This window comes from Nerophis ophidion, linkage group LG08, assembly GCF_033978795.1.
Source record: "Nerophis ophidion isolate RoL-2023_Sa linkage group LG08, RoL_Noph_v1.0, whole genome shotgun sequence".
In the NCBI taxonomy this organism is placed as follows: domain Eukaryota; kingdom Metazoa; phylum Chordata; class Actinopteri; order Syngnathiformes; family Syngnathidae; genus Nerophis; species Nerophis ophidion.
Window position 1 is genome coordinate 23,169,368 of NC_084618.1, and position 21,846 is coordinate 23,191,213.

Genomic DNA, 21,846 nt, shown 5'->3' on the forward strand with positions numbered 1-21,846 from the left:
TGGGTTATTCCCAACCAAACTATTGGGTTGAATTATGGGTTGAGATTAATCCATAGAAAATTTCCTTCAAGAAAAAAGTAACTTTAAAAATAAAAAAAGCCCTTTACCCAAAAATGGGTTATTCATTGAAAACCAACCCAAAAGTGGTTCATAATTTTGAAAACCCAGATATTGAGTTAAAATAATACCCTTGGATTGCTATTCATAAAAATAACTTAACCCAACACTAGCAACTCATAAATTGGGTTGTCAAAAATAACCCAGTATTTTTTTGTGTGTGGGCTTGTGGTGGCGGATCTCCACTCTCACTCGCGCAACAAAAGCTTTCCTGACCGCTCGTATTCGATTTGTGTTTAAATGAGGCGACATAAAACTCTGTTACCTTTAATATGTACCTCTTCTTGCTAAATATAGCAACAAAGCGGCCAAAGTGCATCACAGGTCATTTCTGCTACGTCTTATTCTCGGGCAAAAACGGGTAGGTGTGAGGTGTGTTGTGAAGTTATGTCACACTTCCATTTTCACGTGTTTATGAGTAAGGGCCAACCGGAAGCGCCAAATCTGAATTTGTGACAAACTTCTACAAATAAGTAAATATATGGAAACACGAGATCATATTTTTTAAGACAGGCGGTGAGAAATAAAGCTGCTCGCCGAAAGAAAAGTGTTGTACGGTATTCGGTACTGACGATTTTGAAAAAAATAAATATTGGTGTATTGTTTTGTGTGATGGTATCTATGGCTCTACTGAAAGGAAAAATTGACCCTAATGGTCCAAATGAAAAAAACTATGACTAAATTCTAGACAATGAATTAATATAATCTCCATGGCAGACGGCCGACTGTAAATCAAGCGTACCCCTGTTGGACACCAACTATGTGACCTCAGCGGTATACCATGGACCACCCTCTGAATATTTGCCTCATGAAATGTCTTCGAGTGACGCTCGCGGGATGAGACGTTCGTGTGCGCTGGCAAAGCCGACCGTGAGTGGCAACATCTGTCGCAAGGCTGGCTATTGTCTCCGAGCCCATCTCGGAGAGGTGAACCTAAACACAAGTTCCTTTTTCTGTCCCTCCAATGTAAATAAGAAGACGCTCAGTCACGGATGCGTGTATACTTTGTGACATCTTGTTTGGCAGTCCTACAGCTGCCGCGGCTCAACTTGACCGGCCTTCTTCGGTGACTTCACCTGCACACGACGACTTCATGAGTTTGGTCGGCCTATCTATGCAAAAGCCGGGGTAAAAGAAAAGAGCGGCTTCGAGGGATTTCTTTGTTGCACACTTTCCCTTTTCTCTCCGTGTTTAGACACAGCCCGCGTTCTGTTTGCAATCCAAATGTTTACATTGAGTCCTGGTGGCCAAAGCCTCTTGTAGGCTGTTCGTCTGGATGCATGCGTATGGATCACAAACAAACAATACTTACAGGCTCGATGACAGCGGGCTCTCCCTTTTGTCCCTTCTCGCCACGAACGCCGTCAACCTGCACAGCAAACATGATGGCGCCATTAGTTACATCTTTTTTTTCGGACCTTTGCCCAGTGTTCTTTACCTGTTCGTAATACTCATTGGTCTCAGCAGGAAGCCCTTTGGAAACTTTATCTTGGTAGTCGATGTCATCGTAGTTGTCATACGTATCCTCCAAATCAGTATAGTCGGTGATGAGCCCCTCTTTGAATCCGTCCAGGTCCTTGTAGTCGTCTTCGCCCTCAACGCCTAGACCGGTTCCGGTGGCAATAGAGCCACCGGCGCCAGTGCCGGCTTGGGCTGATCCGCCGCCGGTCGTGGAAGATCCGCCCACCGAGACAGAACCGCCACCGACAGATACAGAACCGCCTCCTTGTGTAATGGTAGAACTACTGCTGGCTCTGCCGCCTCCACCACCTAGCGTGATGGTGCCACTGCTGCTGCCCCCTCCGACACCAAGGTCGATTGTGCTGCTGCCACCACCGACACCAAGGTCGATTGTGCTGCTGCCACCACCGACACCAAGGTCGATTGTGCTGCTGCCACCACCGACACCGAGGTCGATTGTGCTGCTGCCACCACCGACACCAAGGCCAATTGTGCTGCTGCCTCCTCCGACACCAAGGTCGATTGTGCTGCTGCTACCGCCACCACCAAGATGGATTCTGCTGCTGCCGCCGCTGCTACCTCCCCCACCCAGGCTGATGGTGTCACTGCTGCTGCTACCTCCACCACCACCACCAATGGTGACTGTGCGACTACTGCCGCCTCCTCCGCCGGTGTTTATGTGGCTATCCACTCCATAATCGTAGCCATCGCTGTAGTCATCATAGGAAGTTCCAGCCTAAGAAAACACAAGTTATTGTGGAAACTAGTGTTAACACCGTCAACATTCTTGTTAACCTACCGAGGTTTTATTGATGGTGAAGGAGCTTCCCCCGCCACCCGGTACGACCCTCGTTTCCACAGCGCTCCCTGCACCCAGGTCAATCTTTCCAGCCGTTCCCAGGTCTAGTTTGCCGCCGGTGCTGGTGAAGGTGACACGCCCGGAGTCGTCATCGTTGTCGGGGGTCGCCGGCGTCAACTCGTCGTAGTAGTTTTCATAGTTGCCGTAGGTGTCATAGCTGTCAGAGCCGTCGTTGCCTCCGCCTGTGGCAGTTGACGAGGAGCTACTCGACGAGCCGGAAGAGGACGAGCCAGAAGAGGTCGAGCCAGCGGAAGATGAGCCAGAAGAGGAAGCGCTCGATATGATGGTGGTCACTTTGCCATTAGGGTCGACCCTCACGTCATCTCTTGAAACCACACCTGTAACCTGTTAACACCAACAGTGTTTACTGGTCCAACTTATTGCGCACATATAGACAGCCTCTTCAGAATGAGCCATTTATGGATTATCTACCTTAACTTCCTTCTCCTCTGCGTCGGCAGTTGATTCAAGGGCTTTTCCATCTCCGTCATCATAGTAAGGGTATTCATAATAGTAGCTGTCCTCCTCCGTGTTCTAAAGGTAATACACAGACAATGAGAAATTCCTAAATCCAACGTGATAGTGCTGGATCAGTCATATAAAGACGAAACAGGCCATCAATCAGGTGCAGGAATGCCTCCAGACTTGTAGAAACCTTTACTGGACGCTCCTGCCCTAACTTGTTACCCCAGAATGACGAATGGCTCATGTCGCACACTTAAATGTCAGGTGGCTGCTCTTTCTTTTAGCACCTTGTAGGTTAATTAGTATGGGTGTAATGTATTTATTACAGCTGTGGAATAGGTGGAAGAGTGAAGTGGAGGAGTTAAGCTGTGGACAGGCACCATATATCATCATGATTAACTAACTCATAACTTGATGATGAACCTTTGGACCTTGTCAGCTGAAATGAAGTGGACAGTGGAAAAAAACAACAGATACAACTGAACCCAAAGGCTCTTGCTTGTAAGGAGTAATGTGCATTCAAGATCAAATAAAAAAATGTTTTATCCTAGGTAAGATAGTATGTCAAGGAACCTAGAACCCAGCAAGCAGCAAGAACCAATAGGCTGACGGGACAGGGCATCACTCACATAGTCGTCTGTGTTGGGGTCTTGGTTCTGCGGCTGGTCGGGCACCGCCACCTCACAGTCGGGGCTGTAGTGTTCGCAGTAGTCATAGGCAGCGCGGTGGTCTGCTACAATCATTAGCTGCTGGATATCTCCCTGAAAAACCACAAGAAACCGGAAGCGTTTTAGACTACAAGCATTCACACAAACAAGCTTGGAAAAAAAGCCAAAAGACGGCATGTCAACAAATAAAAACACAACATCTGCTTGTTGAAAGTAGGTCAGGGACTTGCAAGGGTCTGACTTCAAAAAAACGGCAGGCTGGTTTACTGCCCATGTTTTAATAATTGGTCCGAGTCCTGAGGTTCTGAAGAGTGATTATTGCCTCGCAGCTGATTGTGCAAGATGGATGATCTCACTCAGCGCGATTAGCAGCGTGAGCAGACCTGCAGACGGTACGAGTTGTCCACGTTTAACTTACAGAAGAAGGAAGGGGCGGTGATATGGTTGTTTAGGAACGCTGACACAGGGAAGGCAGAACTTGTGAGATTGATGTGAACAAGCAGGAGAGGGGAAAGCGCAAGCGAGAGAGAGGAGAAAAAAACCGAAGGCTCTGTGGGATCCCCGGGCTACACAGGGAGCTGGGTGTGAGTGTGCGCTATACAAGTCGCTGTATCACTTCTGTCCAAACATGTTCTCATCACACATTTAAAGTCAGTGATGTCATCATTCCAATACAGAATCAACAAACGCAGAAAAGGGAATAATGAGGCAAAGGATGAGAACGGACTCCCGAGATTGTTCCATGGTTTTAATTAGGATCATGGCGGCCTTGCCAGCTGTGACTCCTTAAGCACAGCTCCCACATAAACAAGCCGAGTGGACACCAGAAACCATGTGATCCTTTAATAGTCCTCCTCAGGATGATGTTTCCTGCTCTGTCCTTGGCTTATCACTAGCGTTTACTTTGGATGCGAGAAAATAAATCCCAACATTTCCTCCGAGACAGGAGGAATGAAGTAGCTGCTAAGCAGTGTCACTGCCAGCTACAAACCTCCCAGGAAACGTCTAAATGTCCGATGTATTCCTCTAAATTCGAAGATTAAGCGATGAATTAGTATCGGTGACGGCGTGCGTTGTTTTTCTGCTACGTTGGCTGAGGCGGTGAATCACAGCTGCACTGAGAAGGGACGTGGGGATCTCAGAATGAGCTCAGACTTGGTTGGAAGCACGACGACTTAGAGCGCTGTTGTCGGGAACAACGTGACCACGTTCGCTGGCCTCTGTGGCTGTCAGAGAGTGACGGAGTGAATTTATTATCAAAGCCGCACATTTTCCATTGCCTTATCTAAATCTAAAATCATTGTCAGGATGTCTAAACATCTAAGTTTATGTCTTGCCGCAAATTGAATATAAACCGTCACATTAGTAGAATCTACAGTCGTCACACCTCCACATGAGTCTAGTCAAAGTCCTGATTTACAATCGAGTTTTGATTTCCTTACTCTCTCTGCTCCGTGCGACCTGATGTATGCAGCTGTTGTGCGGATGCTAACGCAACATTTCACGCTGACGTCCGGCTGGCAGCCCGCTGAAATGTGATAGAGTCGTGTGTGTTCATTTGCTTTTTAAAGAGCTCTGTGGATGAAAATGTCACATATGCAATGATTGATGTGTAAATTTCTTCGACACCAGAGAGGAAACACACTGCCGAGTCCCACAAAAAAAAACAAAAAAAAACCTCACTCCGTTCTGCTTGTGTCCGGGTGGGGGCAGGAGAGAGCTCCCCTCTCTCGGAACACAGCCAAACATCTGTCTCCATCTGAACCCGACCCAAAGCCATTCAGGCCGGACTCACTGGACTCCAGCCTGTGCTGTTGTGATGATTTGCATGATATGTGCTTTTGCAGTGTTGCAACGTGAACCTTCTGCAATCTCATGCGGTGTCCCTTCCACGTTGTTGTTTTGCCCGAGAGTCCCAATGGTTTCTCTCTAAAAATGCCCTTGTTTACCTTTTTACGCTTCACCTATCAGCTTAAGTAAGTTAAATCTCCCTGACACATGTGGTGGAGGTGCTAGGGGGAGGTGGCCCCACAGAGCAAGGAGCACCCTGGGAGGTCCAGACTGCATTTTTTGTAAGTGAATATTGACACACTCACAAGCCTCGGCGCCGGGCCAGTTCTTAAAGCCAAGCTCGGGGCACGGTGGCGGCAGGCCAAGCGAAAGTTTGCGTTACTGTCCCTTTTAAATACATGCTGAAACATTGCATGTTTCCCCTGCAGACTGCAGCTGGATGGCAGCCCCCCCCACTTCCAAATCAACGCCAACAGTAACAGGCCGCTCTGGGAAGCCACTTTAACCACGCAGCCTCACCTTAACCATCCCCACCGCAGTCTGCTAAAGATTTTAATCCCGCGTCTCTACGGACTACCGGCGGCCGTATTCCCATTTCCTGTTCTTTAAGGAAACCGGATCGCAGGTTGGCCCCCTGTACCAGTCCTAGTGTTTGGCTTTCCCCCCCAAACTGATGGAACTCTTACACAGAAAGTGCTGAGGGGGCACAAGAGGATAGGGCTCGCTGAAACGGTGAAAACATCTGACACGAGTTAGAGAAAGTCTCTTAATTGTCCATGTTGGAAAGGCCATCGTTCCAACCATTAGGCCACAAGTATGGAAAAGTGTGACACATACTTTGGTTCAGATGTTGTACGTGCATTTAAGGACAAGGACAACAGGACAAGATGATTATATTTTTCATTGCTGTCCAATGCTAACGTCAGCCAGAGTGGACCATCTCAAATCAACCTGAATTAGTAACAGGTTTCTATCAGTGTTTTTTCTTATGGTATCACACAAAATCTGCAACGCCAAAAATGATACCTCTGGATGACATCATGTTCCAGGACTGACCGTCACTATTTCCAGAGTGCGACCCCCGGTTTGGCTTCTATTCCTGAACCTGCCCACGCTTACTATCAGAACTCATGGCACCATTTTAAACAACAAGAACTTGACTACAATACGCCAAGAACGCTGATCCTGTAATGATTTTGTCTCTAAAGGACACTGGGAGTGAGAAATGCTACAAGCCACTAAGAGGTGTGGACGTTTGTTTCGGTGACCACGACATCCATCACAGAGACCATACCACAAACCACTTTGGGGTACGGTAAGTAGTACTGGTCTGGGCTTCACAACTCCCTAACCACTATGGATCTTACCGTACATTCAGCTGGGGTTTCTTTTGCGCATTATCACACACAGAGGTGGATTTTGTCGTTTTTTATAAACACAGAGTATGAGCTGTTGTAGCAAATATTTGACTGGCATAAAATCAAACAACACAGTTAGAATTTTGATAAAATTTTGTGGTCAGAATAGTAAAAAGTGTTGACGTGCGACGTAAAGTCTATTGAAAAGCATTTGGGAGAAGTCTTTTTTTTTTTCTTCTTCTTCCTTTTACACGTTTTTATTATTCTGGCTCGACCGGCTTGGCTCGCACTGAAAACCCAGCACGCCTCCCGTCGGCAGGAAAATCAAAATCAGACTAAACTCGCAAAGGGGTGAAGGGAGCGAGAGGAGAACAGAACCGGCATCATTTGGAAAGTATGTGCTGAAGTTGTTCGCTTTCTCTGTCTGTCCTCCTTCCAGACTGGCAGACGCGCGAGCCGGGAGGCTTCAAGCATCCCTCGCAAAAAAAAATTACACAATATCTGCCCGTTCCCACGGTAACCGTCGACAATTGGGCTGGCAATAGTCAAGATTTAAACGGTTGCAGTATTGCCTCATTCTCTATAAAACTTCCGTAGCTAATGAAGCAGTCAGTGAGTAAGTTACACTTATAAATACTTACAGCTATTAGTTGTTTTTTGGTGAGGGGGATAATAATAGTAAGCAGCTACAATTACAACTGGTTAAATACTTCAAATTGCCAACGCATGGTCTAAGTCAGCCAGTCTAGTTAAGTCCAAGATCTCTCTAAAGTGTTTCTAAATGTATTAAAACTAGACTTCACGTTGGTGGATGTCCTCTTATTGATACTGTGTCATAAACATGTATCTTAAAATGTTGTGAGAGGTTTTCTTTGTATCTAACACAATATGGTAGGGACAAGTGTGATCCCGATACCAAAATGTATTTGAATACTTTTCTAAATAAAGGGGACCACAAAAATTGTATTATTGGCTTTATTTTAACAAAAAATCTTAGGGTACATTAAACATATGTTTCTTATTGCAAGTTGTCCTTAAATAAAATATTGAACACACAAGACAACTTGTCTTTTAGTAGTAAGTAAACAACCAAAGGCTCCTAATTTAGTATGCTGACATATGCAGTAACATATTGTGTCATTTATCATTCTATTATTTGGTCGAAATTATAAAGGACAAGTGGTAGAAAATGAAATATTAATCTACTTGTTCATTTCCTGTAATATCTGCTTATTTTCCGTTTTAACATGGTCTATCTACACTTCTGTTAAAATGTAATAATCACTTATTTTTCTGTTGTTTGGATACTTTAAATTAGTTTTGGATGATACGACAAATTTGGGTATCAATCTGATACCAAGTCGTTACAGGATCATACATTGGTCATAGTCAAAGTCCTCATAGGTCCAGGGATACAACTTGGTATCATTACAGTGGATGTTAGGTGTAGATCCACCAATGGCGTTTGTTTACATTTTGACGGCGGTGAGCTACGGTGTGTACTAGAGATGCGCGGTTTGTGGTCTCATCCGCGGAGTCCGCGGATAAACCGCGGGTCGGGCGGTTGACATGACGAAAAAATTGATTTTAATTAGTTTCGGGCGGGTGGCGGTTGAACCATCCGGAAATATTTTATATGCATGGTTCTGTGATCGGTATCCTTTGCCATTCAAAGTGCCATTTAAGACCCGTGTCACAAAGCGAAGAAGACAATAAGAGACGCTATTATTCTCCTGAAAGACTGCAGGTAGTCACCCAGATAATAAGCATTAAGGTGTGCTATGAAGCCATTGGCTTTGTCGCCTTCTACAACATGTACGATCTGCTTGTCAGTCCAGCATCATGTTGTGTGTGGCTTCCGCGGCAACACGCACACGACTGCAAGGCATACTGGGTGACGAGTACACTAATGGTTGTGATATAAACAATTTCAACACCCTTAGTAATATGCGCCACGCTGTGAAGCCACACCAATTAAGAACGACAAACACATTTCGGGAGAACATCCTCACAGTAACACAACATAAACGCAACACAACAAATACCCATAATCCTTTGTATTCATGACACTTCCTGACTATTTTATACACCCCGCTAGCAGCAAACCCCACCCCGGTGCGTCGGTAAGGTGGGCGGGGTTGGGGGCGCGGGGGTGTAAAATATATTCAGGAATAATCACGGATACAAAGGATTATGGGTATTTGTTGTGTTGCGTTTATGTTGTGTTACTGTGAGGATGTTCTCCCGAAATGTGTTTGTCAATCTTGTTGGGTGTTGCTTCACAGCGTAGCGCATATTAGTAAGTGTTAAAGTTGTTTATATCACAACCATCAGTGTACTCTGTATCACCCAGTATGCCTTTCAATCTTGAACGTGTAATTGTGGAAGCTGCACACAACATGTTGCCGGACCAACAATCGGTTCGTACATGTTGTTGAAGGTGTCTAAGGCAATGGCTACACAGCATGTCCATACTCTTGTCATCAGGATGAACGCAATTGGATAGTCACGGGAACGTTAGTGGCTCAGATGGTCATCATTACTCTGTGAAGCAGGTTTAAATAGCTCTTTGAGTGGTAAATGCGGACAACCTCTGATGTATTTCAGCGGGCGGTTGGCGGGCGGGTACGGTCCTGATAAAATGTTGGTGCGGGTGGATGACGACTTTGGTTCTGCGGATGCGGATGATATAATTGCCTATCCGCGGATCTCTAGTGTGTAGTGAATCATGCTGAAGGGATGATACTTGTAAGTACACAAAAACACTATTAATTGGTGTGCAAAGTGAGGAAATGTATCAATCCTATACCAAGTCCTTTCAGGATCATACATTGGTCACATTCAAAGTCCTCATGTGTCCAGGGATATATTTCCTAAATTTATAAACATAATATAAATTTCAAAAAAATGTAAAGATGTTGTCGATGTGATCATAGTAGTATCGACGAGATAAGCTCCTGTACTTGGTATCATGACAGTGGATGTTAGGTGTAGATCCACCAATGGCGTTTGTTTACATTTTGACGCCGGTGAGCTACGGTGTGTACTGAAGCATGTTGAAGAAATGATACTTTTAAGTACACAAATATACTTTTTTAATTGGTGCGCAAGGTCAGGAAATCTATGTTTTAATAATTTTGTTAACAATTTTCCCATGCAAACATTTTTTTCCCCATGCATTAATCTTGGTACAAAACTTGCGTCAAATTATACTCACGTTTGATTAAAAAAGTATACAATTATTTTCACATGAGTAAATATGTGTGGGAGGAAAATGTTATGTTTAGTTTCATTTAAGTAGTATGCTGGATATTATGGCACTAAAACCAGACTTTGCTTAGTTGAAAGCGTAATTAACAGACTTAAAATGATAATTTTAGCTTTTGTCTATATGGCCGTGTCATATTTCATACTGTCTTGTCCATTCTGGACGAGCAAGGGGAAGCAAAGTCAGAGGTCATCTGGCTCTGCATGAGTCAGTCGGCCTTTGCTACTAATTACGATTGAGGGCCTCAGCCGGTCGTGATCCTTTAAACAAGCACAACTTTGGTGGGACAATGGCAACACGATTCCTCTCTGAAACTCTCTGAAGATTTAAAAAAAAAGTTACATACTGTATTCTGAAACTTTTCACCAATTTCCAAATGTGTCGCATGGGTCCCGCAACAACATAATAGAGGTGTGTTGTCCAAATTCTAGCCTCAACGCTGGAGTTTAGACAGTTTAAAAGTACATCAAGTAAAACCTACTGACTAAGAATGTGTTAGTTCTAATGCTAATGTGTTGTAGCTTTTAGCTAATGTTGGTCTATCCAAGAAGCGCTGTTGTGTACTTTATCCAATTTTTAGACAATTAATCAAACTTCATTCAAATAACTATAACATATACTGTAAAAAAAAAAAAAAGACCATAAGTTCTATCATAAAACTCTGCCAGTCTACAAAGTTTTATGTGGAAAAAAATAATAATTATCAAAATCATAGGCAATTGTTTAAGATACTATGAATTCTTATACATTTATATTAATTTATTACTGTTACAAGCGGCTCTTATAACTGCGATGTGGCCCTATAGTTTAGGTCAAGAGTGTCAAACTCATTTTAGATCAGGGTCCACATGGAGAAAAATTTACTCCCCAGTGGGCCGGACTGTTAAAATCCCGGCACGATAACTTAAAAATAAAGACGACGTCAGATTGTTTTCTTTGTTTAAAAATAGAACGAGCACATTCTGAAAATGTAGAAATCATAATGTTGTTGTTTTTTACACTTACATGTTGCAGTTAATAGCATTCTATTTTTATTTGTCGTTTTTTATACTTTCTGAATAAATGATGTCATAATGTTCATCGGTCGACTCATTGGTGTTAATTTTCAATTTATCAAGATCAGAAAAAAATATCAAAATCAAATGACAGGATGCTATTTATGTAGTTTACTCATTTTCCTCGTGTTTTTTTTTTTTTTTGCATAATCGATTCGAATCCTGCTGAAATCCTATGTATTGAATGAATGCAGAATCGTTTTGAATTGAAAAAATATCGTTTTTGAATCGCGTTGAATCGAAATAATTGATATCTTATCGATTCACGACCCCAAGAATCGATATTGAATCGAATCGTGGGACACCCAAAGATAATATACAAAGATACAAATAATTGCTATTCCGATGTCTAGTGGACACATTTAGAACAGCAATTCCTTTCTTTCCAAAATGTCGGCTGTATTTTATATTTCGCAAACTCATCCCGCGGGTCCGATAAAACCTGTTCGCGGGTCGTACGTTTGACACCCCTGGTTTAGGTCCTACACAAGAGTGTTGGTGGGATGTGGCCTACCTCAAAGACCTCTTCATCAAGTATCCTTGTTCCAAACACTACTATTCCTTTGGTATCGATGATGGGGTGGGCCGAGCGCAGCAGTTTCTGGGTGGTCTTCTTTTTACAGTCCAGAATGAGGGTGATGGTCTGCTTGTGCACGCTGATGGCTACTCGGTGCCACCTGGAGAAAAGGACGGAGGAGTTAGCCGTGTCAGTTCCCACACTTACTGGGTTACAGGCGGGGACACAGACAGGCTAAGAAGGGCCCCCGGTGATTCAACTGTGCCAAAGTCGGGAAGTCCACCTACTTTCCGTCGGCCAGGTTGATCCCCCGGAAGAGCGGGTAGTCCTCCGGGCTGGGTTTCCCCGTGTGGTCCTCGTACAGGAAGACGGGCGAGCGACCCATTTCCAGTCCCACCTGCTGGATTCCCTGCTCGTTGTAGACGGACAGCAGGAAGGACTGGCTGCCCTTCTTGGGCCTCACTGTGGCCAAGATGGAGAAGTCCTCAGGGAATACATCGCCTGCGGGATGGAAGAAAACAGATTGTGTCATCTAACACATGTTTTTGGAAAACCTGTTGCATAATTTCTAACTCTTATCTTTGATGGCACTAGCTGGATGCTGTGCTAACTAAAAGGGGAGTGAGAAACTATGAAAGTATCAAAGCTGCTTCCACTGACGGCCGCACATGGGAAAATTAATGTGGGGACGATTTTTAGCATTTTCGAAACCAATAAGATTTTTTATTAACCTTTAGGTCTCCCCTTGGAAGGGTCTCAGTCATAACATATTAAAATAAGTCATATAACACATATATATATATATATATATATATATATATATATATATATATATATATATATCTTCCGCCCGATTGTAGCTGAGATAGGCGCCAGCGCCCCCCGCGACCCCGAAAGGGAATAAGCGGTAGAAAATGGATGTATATATATATATATATATATACCGTATGTCCTTGAATTGCCGCCAGGGCGCTAATTAATTTAAAACCTCTTCTTACTCCTGCGCTTACCAAAGGCATGCGGTAAAAGTAAGCATGCGCTAATTATTTTAAAACCTCTTCTCACTCCGGCACTTACCAAAGGCATGCACTAAAAATTTGAGTGTGATGTAAGCTTGGACCTTAAATCCTACTGAATAGATCTAAATCTTCTTCCCTTTATGCGATTTCAAATTACCGGTATTGAAATCAGCCTCCTCCATTTTGAAAATGATGACAAGGGAAGTGTCACTCGTGATGTCATGAGTTTGACCAGGCGGTAGTACTAAGCATGCGCTAATTATTTTGCGAAGCGAGTTTGACCCAGCAGTAATTCAAAGCAGGCGCATACTATATGCCCTGCGGCAATTCAACGAAATATATACCGTATTTATATATATATATATATATATATATATATATATATATATATATATATATATATATATATATAAATTTCCCTGCTCTTCAGAGGTTTTTATAAAATATAAAAAAATCCCCTGACGAGCAGGGAAACCTGCCAAACAGGCTTGTAGGGAAAATATAGCCTTTGTGTTTTTTTTCTAAACAAAAGTATACTCCGCTATACCCCGCCCGGTATTGAGCACTGTATAAGGTTTCCCTGATCTTCAGGGGATTTTATAAAATATAAAAAATCCCCTGACAAGCAGGGAAACCATTTAAACAGGCTTTTAGGGATGACATAGACTACGTGTTTTTTCCTGACCTATCTATATATATATATATATATATACACATATATATATATAATTCTTTAATTTATATACAAAAATGATTATATACTCAGTGTTTTATCGTTCATAGTTAATATTGTAAATCGCACATTCTTTATTTTTATGTACATTCTGGGTGTCTCATCCAGTTAAAAAAAAATATAAAAATTCAAGGCGTCTGTCATAACGTTTTTAGCATTCAATCAGACATTATTTTGAAGTTTTGTATTAGGGTTCCTAAAAATAGGACCCAAAAGCAATTATCTGCAAAACAGTGCTCAATACCGGGGCAGGGCTGAATATCAGAATCCCCTGAAGAGAAGAGAAATCTGCGAAACAGGCTTTTAGGGATGAAATAGCCTCTGTGTGTGTGTATATATATATGTGTATATATATATATATATATATATATATATATATATATATATATATATATATATATATATATATATATACATATATATATATATATATAAAATGTATGCATAGATATACCGGCCCCCAGACACATTTTTTTCTCTAAATTTGGCCCCCAAGTCAAAATAATTGCCCAGGACTGCTTTACGCTATTGTGGGATCTCTGATATTAATTCAAAATATGGGACCTTATACACAACATTTATTGAAGCGATCATTGACGAGGCAAACAAGCTAGCTGAATAGATTAGAAACCCCTCAGATTCCAGTCAGCAAAGAATTCCAGACATCTGACTGAAGGCGTGTGGATGAACTTGATTAAGCGCAGTTCGAAAACAAAAAGCAAGTTTTCATGCTACGTGGAATAGAAGAGAACATTTGTGCCAGCCACATGCAGTTATTGTTTTTTCCTCTGGAAGTTGTCTTCCTGCTTGGGCGCACCATCTCTTTCACCATCATGTGGCGAGCACATGTCTTGGCAGCCTTTCTGGAATTTCATCTCACCAATCGAAAGGACGAAGAAGACGACTATGATGATGATGATGGCGGCAGTGGTGGAGCTGTAGTTGACAAACACTTGGACGGGAGCGTAGGGAAGACTGGAGAACATTAGGGGGAGGAAAGTTGGAAAAGCCACGACAGCGGATGGTCAAGGGTCAGCCGAGGGTGAAGAAGAGAAATGTGGATCTTTGAGAAAGGACCTCAGTCTCTACTGACATAATTGGCCAAAATAGAGTAATGTATCCTCAATAAATGTGCTAAGTAGGCTCGGGTGTCTCTCTCACGCTCTAATTCAGGGATGTCCAAACTATTTCCACTGAGGGTCGCACACGAAAAAAAATAAATCATGCGGGGGCCATTTTGATATTAACATTTTCAAACTATAACAAAATATATGGATTTATTTACGTTTGTATTTTATTTTTTTTACCTTTAGAGCTGCCAAGGACCAAAAAGGGTCTGTTAAAAACAAGTCAAATTATTATTTTTTTATTTTTTATTTTTATTAAATCAACATAAAAACACAAGATAAATGATAAATGGGTTGTACTTGTATAGCGCTTTTCTACCTTCAAGGTACTCAAAGCGCTTTGACACTACTTCCACATTTACCCATTCACACACACATTCACACACTGATGGAGGGAGCTGCCATGCAAGGCGCCAACCAGCACCCATCAGGAGCAAGGGTGAAGTGTCTTGCTCAGGACACAACCGACGTGACGAGGTTGGTTCTAGGTGGGATTTGAACCAGTGACCCTCGGGTTGCGCACGGTCACTCTCCCACTGCGCCATCAACTTTAGGTTGATATAAAGTTAAAAAAAAAGGTTTTATGCCTTTTCTGTCAAAGACAACTTTGTTTTTTACAATAACACTGAAATATGCTGTATTTCCCCCACTGTTCAAAACATTCAGAAAGCAATGTTTGATGTGAAGTAATTAAAGCCTTAAAAAGATCAATAATGCAGGACACCATTGATTTTAATTGTTATTTTTTAGTAATCACAGTGAAAATCTAAATAAAATCCCAATAAATATATCTGGATCCAAAAGGTGCCCCACTCATAAAGTGATACATTTGTATTAGGTTTTCAACACTTAAGTTACGAAATCAACTTCAGATATATCTGTCGATTTAACGTTTGAACTATTATTTTGTTGGTTTTATGCTCTTTTGTCAAAGAAATGTTTTTGTATGGCAACCACACAAAATATGCAACATTTTAAAGTGAAATATTTGTAGCCTTGAATAGGTCAATAATTCATTATAACATTGATTTTTTTAATTCGAGCAATGGCAAAAAAAGAAAAATAAAGATAGACAAAAGAAGAAAAAAAACAGCCTGCATGGCAGCTTTGTGTCAACATTGCAACTTGTTCTAGTTAGATTTCACCTCATTCCACTTTTTTTAATGTTTTTATTTTAACTTTTGCAGTAGCATTTCCAGAATGTGTGCCGGGCCGGTAAACAATTCTTTGCGGGCCACACTTTGGATACCCCTGCACTAATTGCTACTACGAGGATACCTTTTTGTGTGTGACCCGACTTGACGGGCATGAAGAAACTACCGCAATGAACGTCGGCGAATGTCTTCGCCATATCCAATAACAAACCTTAAAGTTAGTTCACTCAACAATTAAAAAATAATTTACATAAACGTGTTAGGTTTCCAGTTACACAAGGGGTCTTCTTTGACAATAAACGCAGGAGTTCACCGTGAAAGGTGTTTAACCGTAAAGATCGCAATAGCGGAAAAAAAACAACAATGCAAGAATATAGCGAGCTTCTTAATCTTTTATACTCTGTATACTTAATCACTACTAAGTAGTTCTACAGTTGCAGGGGTACTCAGTTGTAATACACTTGTCCACCATTTGGGGCAGTAATGACTATTGAACAAACAGAAGAAGTCTGGAGTTAAAGTCATAAAGAAAGTTTGGACTAAAGTAGTGAAGCTGTATTTTCATTTGTATTTTAATTTAATTAAACGTATTCCTTACATTAGGCGCACCGGATTGTAAGGCGCACTGTCGTGTTTTGGAAAAAAAAAAAGGATTTTTAAGTGCGCCTTATAGTCTGGAAAATATGGTTTATCCATCCATCCGTCCGTCCGTCCATGTATATATATTTATATATATGTATGTATATATATATGTGTATGTATGTATATATGTATGTATGTATGTGTATATATGTATGTATTTGCATTTATATATGCATACATATACATGTATATATACACACATATGTATATTTGTATATATATGTGTATATATATTTGTATATATATACATATATATGTATGTATACATATATATGTATGTATACATATATATATGTATGTATACATATATATGTATACTGTATATGTATGTATACATGTATGTATGTATATATACTGTATATATATATGCATGTATGTATACATATGTGTATGTATACATACATGTGTATGCATACATATTTGTGTATTTATGTATATATACATATATGTGTATGTATGTATATATACAGGTATATATGTATGTATATATAAGTATGTATGTATATATATATATATATATATATATGCGTATGTGTGTATATATGTGTGTGTATATATGTCTGTATGTGTATATGTGTATCTAATATTTAGATATTTATATTTTCCCCACTAATTCTCGCCACTTGTTTCTTTGTCAGTCTAGGTTCTAGCGTAGTCGCACATGCCTTATATGCGTTTGAGTGTTCAAGGGTGTGCCAAATGGACCGTGGGGGTGCCATAACCAGGAAACCTGTCGGAAAGGATAAACTACCTACCAGCGCGGTTGTGTTTTGCTTTATCGTGGGGACAGAAAAAAAAAATAAAAATAAGCAACCATACGTTCAAAAACAATCCCCAAAAAAGCGCAGCCTACGAATCACAAATTTTGCGTTTTTTTTTGCCTGCGATAACAAAAATAGTGCCGTTAAAGGAAACTTTTGTCACCTTGTTTTTATCACGTTAACTTTGACAGCCCTTATATGAGGACACCATGTATACTGTACGTATATTGTTCATATGCTAAGTGTTTTTAGCTAACATTAACCTTGTTTCAGTCCTATATTCAGAAATCTTAGCTATGCTACATGCCTAAAAGTCACTCTACTTTTAAAGTGGGTCAAACAGGAGCCCTCTTAAAGCCTTTATGACCTCCCAGAGGACCTGCTGTTGAGTCACGGTGCGCCAGCCGACACATTTGCCGACTAGGCTTTGTTTATTTTGTGTCCTGGGTTAATGTTCCTCATCGCATTAAACAACATAAACCCCCATGGCGTTAGCTTCTGTGGCCCGAGGCGCTAATTTCCTCATAACCTCAGCAGACGTCTGACTACTGCGTGTGCTATAATTATCTTGCACTTTCACACCGTAAAGGTATAAGAAAGGACTTGTGTTGGGTTTAAAATGCATCATCCTTTCCACGCGTTTGCTTAATGACTGCATGTAGGCCGCTCGCTTGCTCTTTTCTAGAACATCACCACAAGGCAGCCTGCGGCGACCGCATTTTTTTACGTGGTTAGCGTCGTTTTTGTCCTTCACTTCTTTAAGTGCCTAAAAGGCTGTGTGCTGCAAACTTTTACATCCAAGTGCCAGCTGAGTGGCTAACTAGAAGGGAAAAGAAACAAATTAGAATGATGTCACTCGCTAGGCCGCCTTCTGGAAGAAATTAGTGGCAAATTCTCGAGTGCAGGCAAACTTGGACTGGACAAGACAAAGGCCTCGTTCATGCTTGGAGTTCAGTACTTTGATCTTGACCCAAATAATCAACCATACATAAGGGGTGGGGCACAAAGATGTTATGTTTTGGCAACATTAACATCATAATACAACGATTGTGCGAGAATATAACGTTTTTGAAGAAAACATACTTAAGGATATCCCAGCAGGCGCGAGACATTGATACAACGTTGATTATATATATATGTCCTTTAAAACTGACTTTGAAACAACCTTGTAAAAAGGTTGTATTTGTAAATTGAGACAACGTTGATGTCTTAACGTTGGATCCACGCTGTTGGTTGGGGAAATGACCAAAATTCAATGTTCAAATCAACGTCAGAACCTGACATTGAATAAACGTCTAAAAAATATGTTGTTTTCAGCGCATTTGTGTTGTAGAATATTGGTTGGGAAATAACCAAAATTCAACGGTCAAATCAACGTCAGAACCTGGAATTGAATATACGTCGTCAAAAAGTAGGTTGTTTCAACGTTGTATTTGTGTTGTAGAATTTTAGCTGGGAATTGACCAATATTCAACGGTCAAATCAACGTCAGAAACCGACATTGATTAAACGTCGTCAAAAAGCATGTTGCTTCAACGTTGTATTCGTGTTGTCGAATATTGGCTGGGAAATGACCAAAATTCAATGTTCAAATCAACGTCAGAACCTAACATTAAATAAACGTTGTCAAAAAATATGTTGTTTTCAGCGTATTTGTGTTGTAGAATATTGGTTGGGAAATAACCAAAATTCAACGGTCAAATTAACGTCAGAACCTGACATTGAATATACGTCGTCAAAAAGTAAGTTGTTTCAACGTTGTATTTGTGTTGTAGAATTTTAGCTGGGAATTGACGAATATTCAACGGTCAAATCAATGTCAGAAACCGACATTGATTAAACGTCATCAAAAAATATGTTGTTTCAACGTATTTGTCTTATGGAATATTGGCTGGGAAATGACCAAAATTCAACGGTCAAATCAACGTTAAAATCCGACATTGATTAAACGTTGTCAAAAAGCATGTTGTTTCAACAATTTTGTTGTAGAATTTTGGTTGGGAAATGACCAAAATTCAACGGTCAAATCAACGTCATATCGCGAGACTGATTAAACGTTGTCAAAAAATATGTTGTTTCAACGTTGTATTTGTGTTGTAGAATATTGGCTGGGAAATGCCCAAAATTCAATGGTCAAATCAACGTCAGAACCCGAAATTGATTAAACGTTGTCAAAAAGCATGTTGTTTCAACGTTTTATTTGTGTTGTAGAATATTGGCCGGGAAATGGCCAAAATTCAACGGTCATATCAACGTCAGAACCCGACATTGATTAAACATCGTCCAAAAACTTGTAATTCAAACGTCAGGTTTAAATTGCTCAACGTCAGGACCTAATTCAACAAGTTCTCAACGTTGTTTCAATATCTTGTGCCTGCTGGAATCTAAAACGATGAGAAAACAAATAGAAACACACCCCTTGTAGTATCGTGAGCGCTAACGCAATATGTCGGCAAAAAAAAATGGCTTAGCTTGCGCTTGCGGATTCATCATGTGAGATTGGACGACGTCCTACACGATGTTACTTGAACTTTTTTTTTACCTCCACCAGAAGTTCATCTAATTGTTGCCTTTTGTTCGTCTGTCAGATTAGTTACTTAGTCATTAAACTTTCAGGAAAATGTCCGAAATATAAATAATCTGATCGGAATCATTTCTACTCACTTATCTTACGTTTATGTTACGAGCTTCAAGTTAGTTAGCAACATAGCTCAAGAAGTTATTGGTTTCATTAGACTTTCAGGGAATTCCAGAAATGGATCCATTGATTACATTTTGGGGCTGATTCAGATCATTTATACTACGTTATCTTCCGTTCGCGTAACAAGCCTCAACAACTTGGTGACAAAGACGGTGGAAACTGACAAGAGGGTTCACTCCGTTTCTTTAATTCCGCTATAGCTACAGTAGCTCAAAAAGTTACGGGTGGATTTTCATTTAACTTTCAGGAAACGCCAGAAACCGGATAAGGAACGAATGGTCACAATTTTTGGGGCTAATCCAGATAATTTATTCGACGTTACCTTACTTTTATGTTATAAGCTTCAACTTCGGTGTGTGCAGACAAAGTAGCTCCAAATGTCGTGAATAAAGCTTTCAGAAATGGGAACAAGAAAATTACTTATGAGGGTTGATTTTGATCCCCGTCTGGATTCCAGACCTATTTATTATTGGTAGATATGGTCTAGTAAACGTCTGAATGCTTCTAGTTTTAATTATGCTATATTTAACAGCTATTATGTTAAAATGTTTCTAAAAATGCATTGTAAAACTCTTGAAAAATACTGTTTGAACTGTAGCGTTAAAGTACCAATGATTGTCACACACACACTAGGTGTGGTGAAATTTGTCCTCTGCAATTGACCCATCCTCCTTGTTCACCCCTGGGAGGGGAGGGGAGCAGTGGGCAGCAGCAGTGGCCGCGCCCGGGACACATTTTTGGTGATTTAACCCCCAATTCCAACCCTTGATGGTGAGTGCCAAGCAGGGAGGTAATGGGTACCATTTTTATAGTCTTTGGTATGACTCGGCTGGGGTTTGAACTCACAACCTACCAATCTCAGGACAGACACTCTAACCACTAGGCCACTGAGTTGGATTCAACCTAACCTAACAGTATTTTCAAAACATTTCAAATTATTGTGAAATGTGCATAGCAGGCCAGTAGTTGGCGACATCATGCACTAAATAGTATTCCTTTGACACAAGGCAGAAACATGTGTTGACACTTTTTTAAGTCAAAAAGTTGTCGTGTCAGCAGTTTTCGAGGCTGGTTTGCATCGTACGATGACGTGGTCCAACCTGGATCCAGCAGACAAGTTTAATTATAGCATGTGCGTCCAAAGAGAGAAGGTCTGCTTCAAAGTCAAGAGTGCCCGCATTGTTTCTGGAACTCGTCGCGACTCGCAGGCCACAGTCTCTTCCCAAAGTTCGACGAAGGCCAATGGCGACAGAGAGAGGGTCCAATCCACTGCTTTACTTGGAGGCTTATTATTATTTCTCCGTAGACCACGTTACGGCTCTATGGTTTTTCTCTCTGTATCTACTTTTTAAACAAAACAGTCGTTCCAGGAACGGGACATCTGGTTCTTGGGGAAAAACACGCTTTTGGGAAACAGTGAAAAATGTACGAAGATACCACAAAACAGCAGTAGGAGAAATGATGGAAAGGAGGGAAAGTCGAGAGGAGATCCAAAGCCACGTCAGCGAGATTTAAGAAATTGTCACGCTATCATGACCGGCATCTTACTATGCAAAGTGGACCTGATTAAATGTTGTCTTTTACTGATTACCGTATTTTTCGGACTATAAGTCGCAGTTTTTTTTCATAGTTTGGCCGGTGGTGTGACTTATACTCAGGAGCGACTTATGTGTGAGAGACTAGACTTATAGGACTTCATCGGATTTAGCAATTAGGAGTGACAGATTGTTTGGTAAACGTATAGCATGTTCTATATGTTATAGTTATTTGTAGGGGTGTGGGAAAAAATTGATTCGAATATGAATCGCGATTCTCCCGTTTTGCGATTCAGAATCGATTCTCATTTTTTGTAAAAATCGATTTTTTTAAATTTTTTATTTTTTTATCAATCCAACAAAACAACACACAGCAATACCTCAACAATGCAATCCAATTCCAAAACCAAACCTGACCCAGCAACACTCAAAACTGCAATAAACAGAGCAATTGAGAGAAGACACAAACACGACACAGGACAAACTAAAAGTAGTGAAACAAAAATGAATATTATCAACAACAGTATCAATATTAGTTATAATTTCAGCGTAGCAGTGATTAAAAATCCCTCATTGACATTATCATTAGACATTTATATAAATAAAAAAAGAACA

The 21,846-nt window shown here is 40.9% G+C and overlaps 1 protein-coding gene across 2 annotated transcripts in view; it reads right to left on the bottom strand.

Annotated features, from left to right (window-relative positions):
• Positions 1-21,846, bottom strand: part of LOC133557518 (collagen alpha-1(XI) chain-like) — a 165,428-nt gene that overhangs the window by 88,936 nt on the left and 54,646 nt on the right. For both annotated transcript variants that reach the window (XM_061908012.1, XM_061908010.1), the window contains exons 3-9: positions 11,847-12,060; positions 11,557-11,719; positions 3,532-3,663; positions 2,870-2,971; positions 2,378-2,782; positions 1,556-2,314; positions 1,430-1,486 (exon numbers count right to left, since the gene is read on the bottom strand). In XM_061908012.1, the coding sequence (XP_061763996.1) occupies positions 1,430-1,486; positions 1,556-2,314; positions 2,378-2,782; positions 2,870-2,971; positions 3,532-3,663; positions 11,557-11,719; positions 11,847-12,060 (1,832 nt within the window). The remainder of the gene's footprint in view (positions 1-1,429; positions 1,487-1,555; positions 2,315-2,377; positions 2,783-2,869; positions 2,972-3,531; positions 3,664-11,556; positions 11,720-11,846; positions 12,061-21,846) is intronic.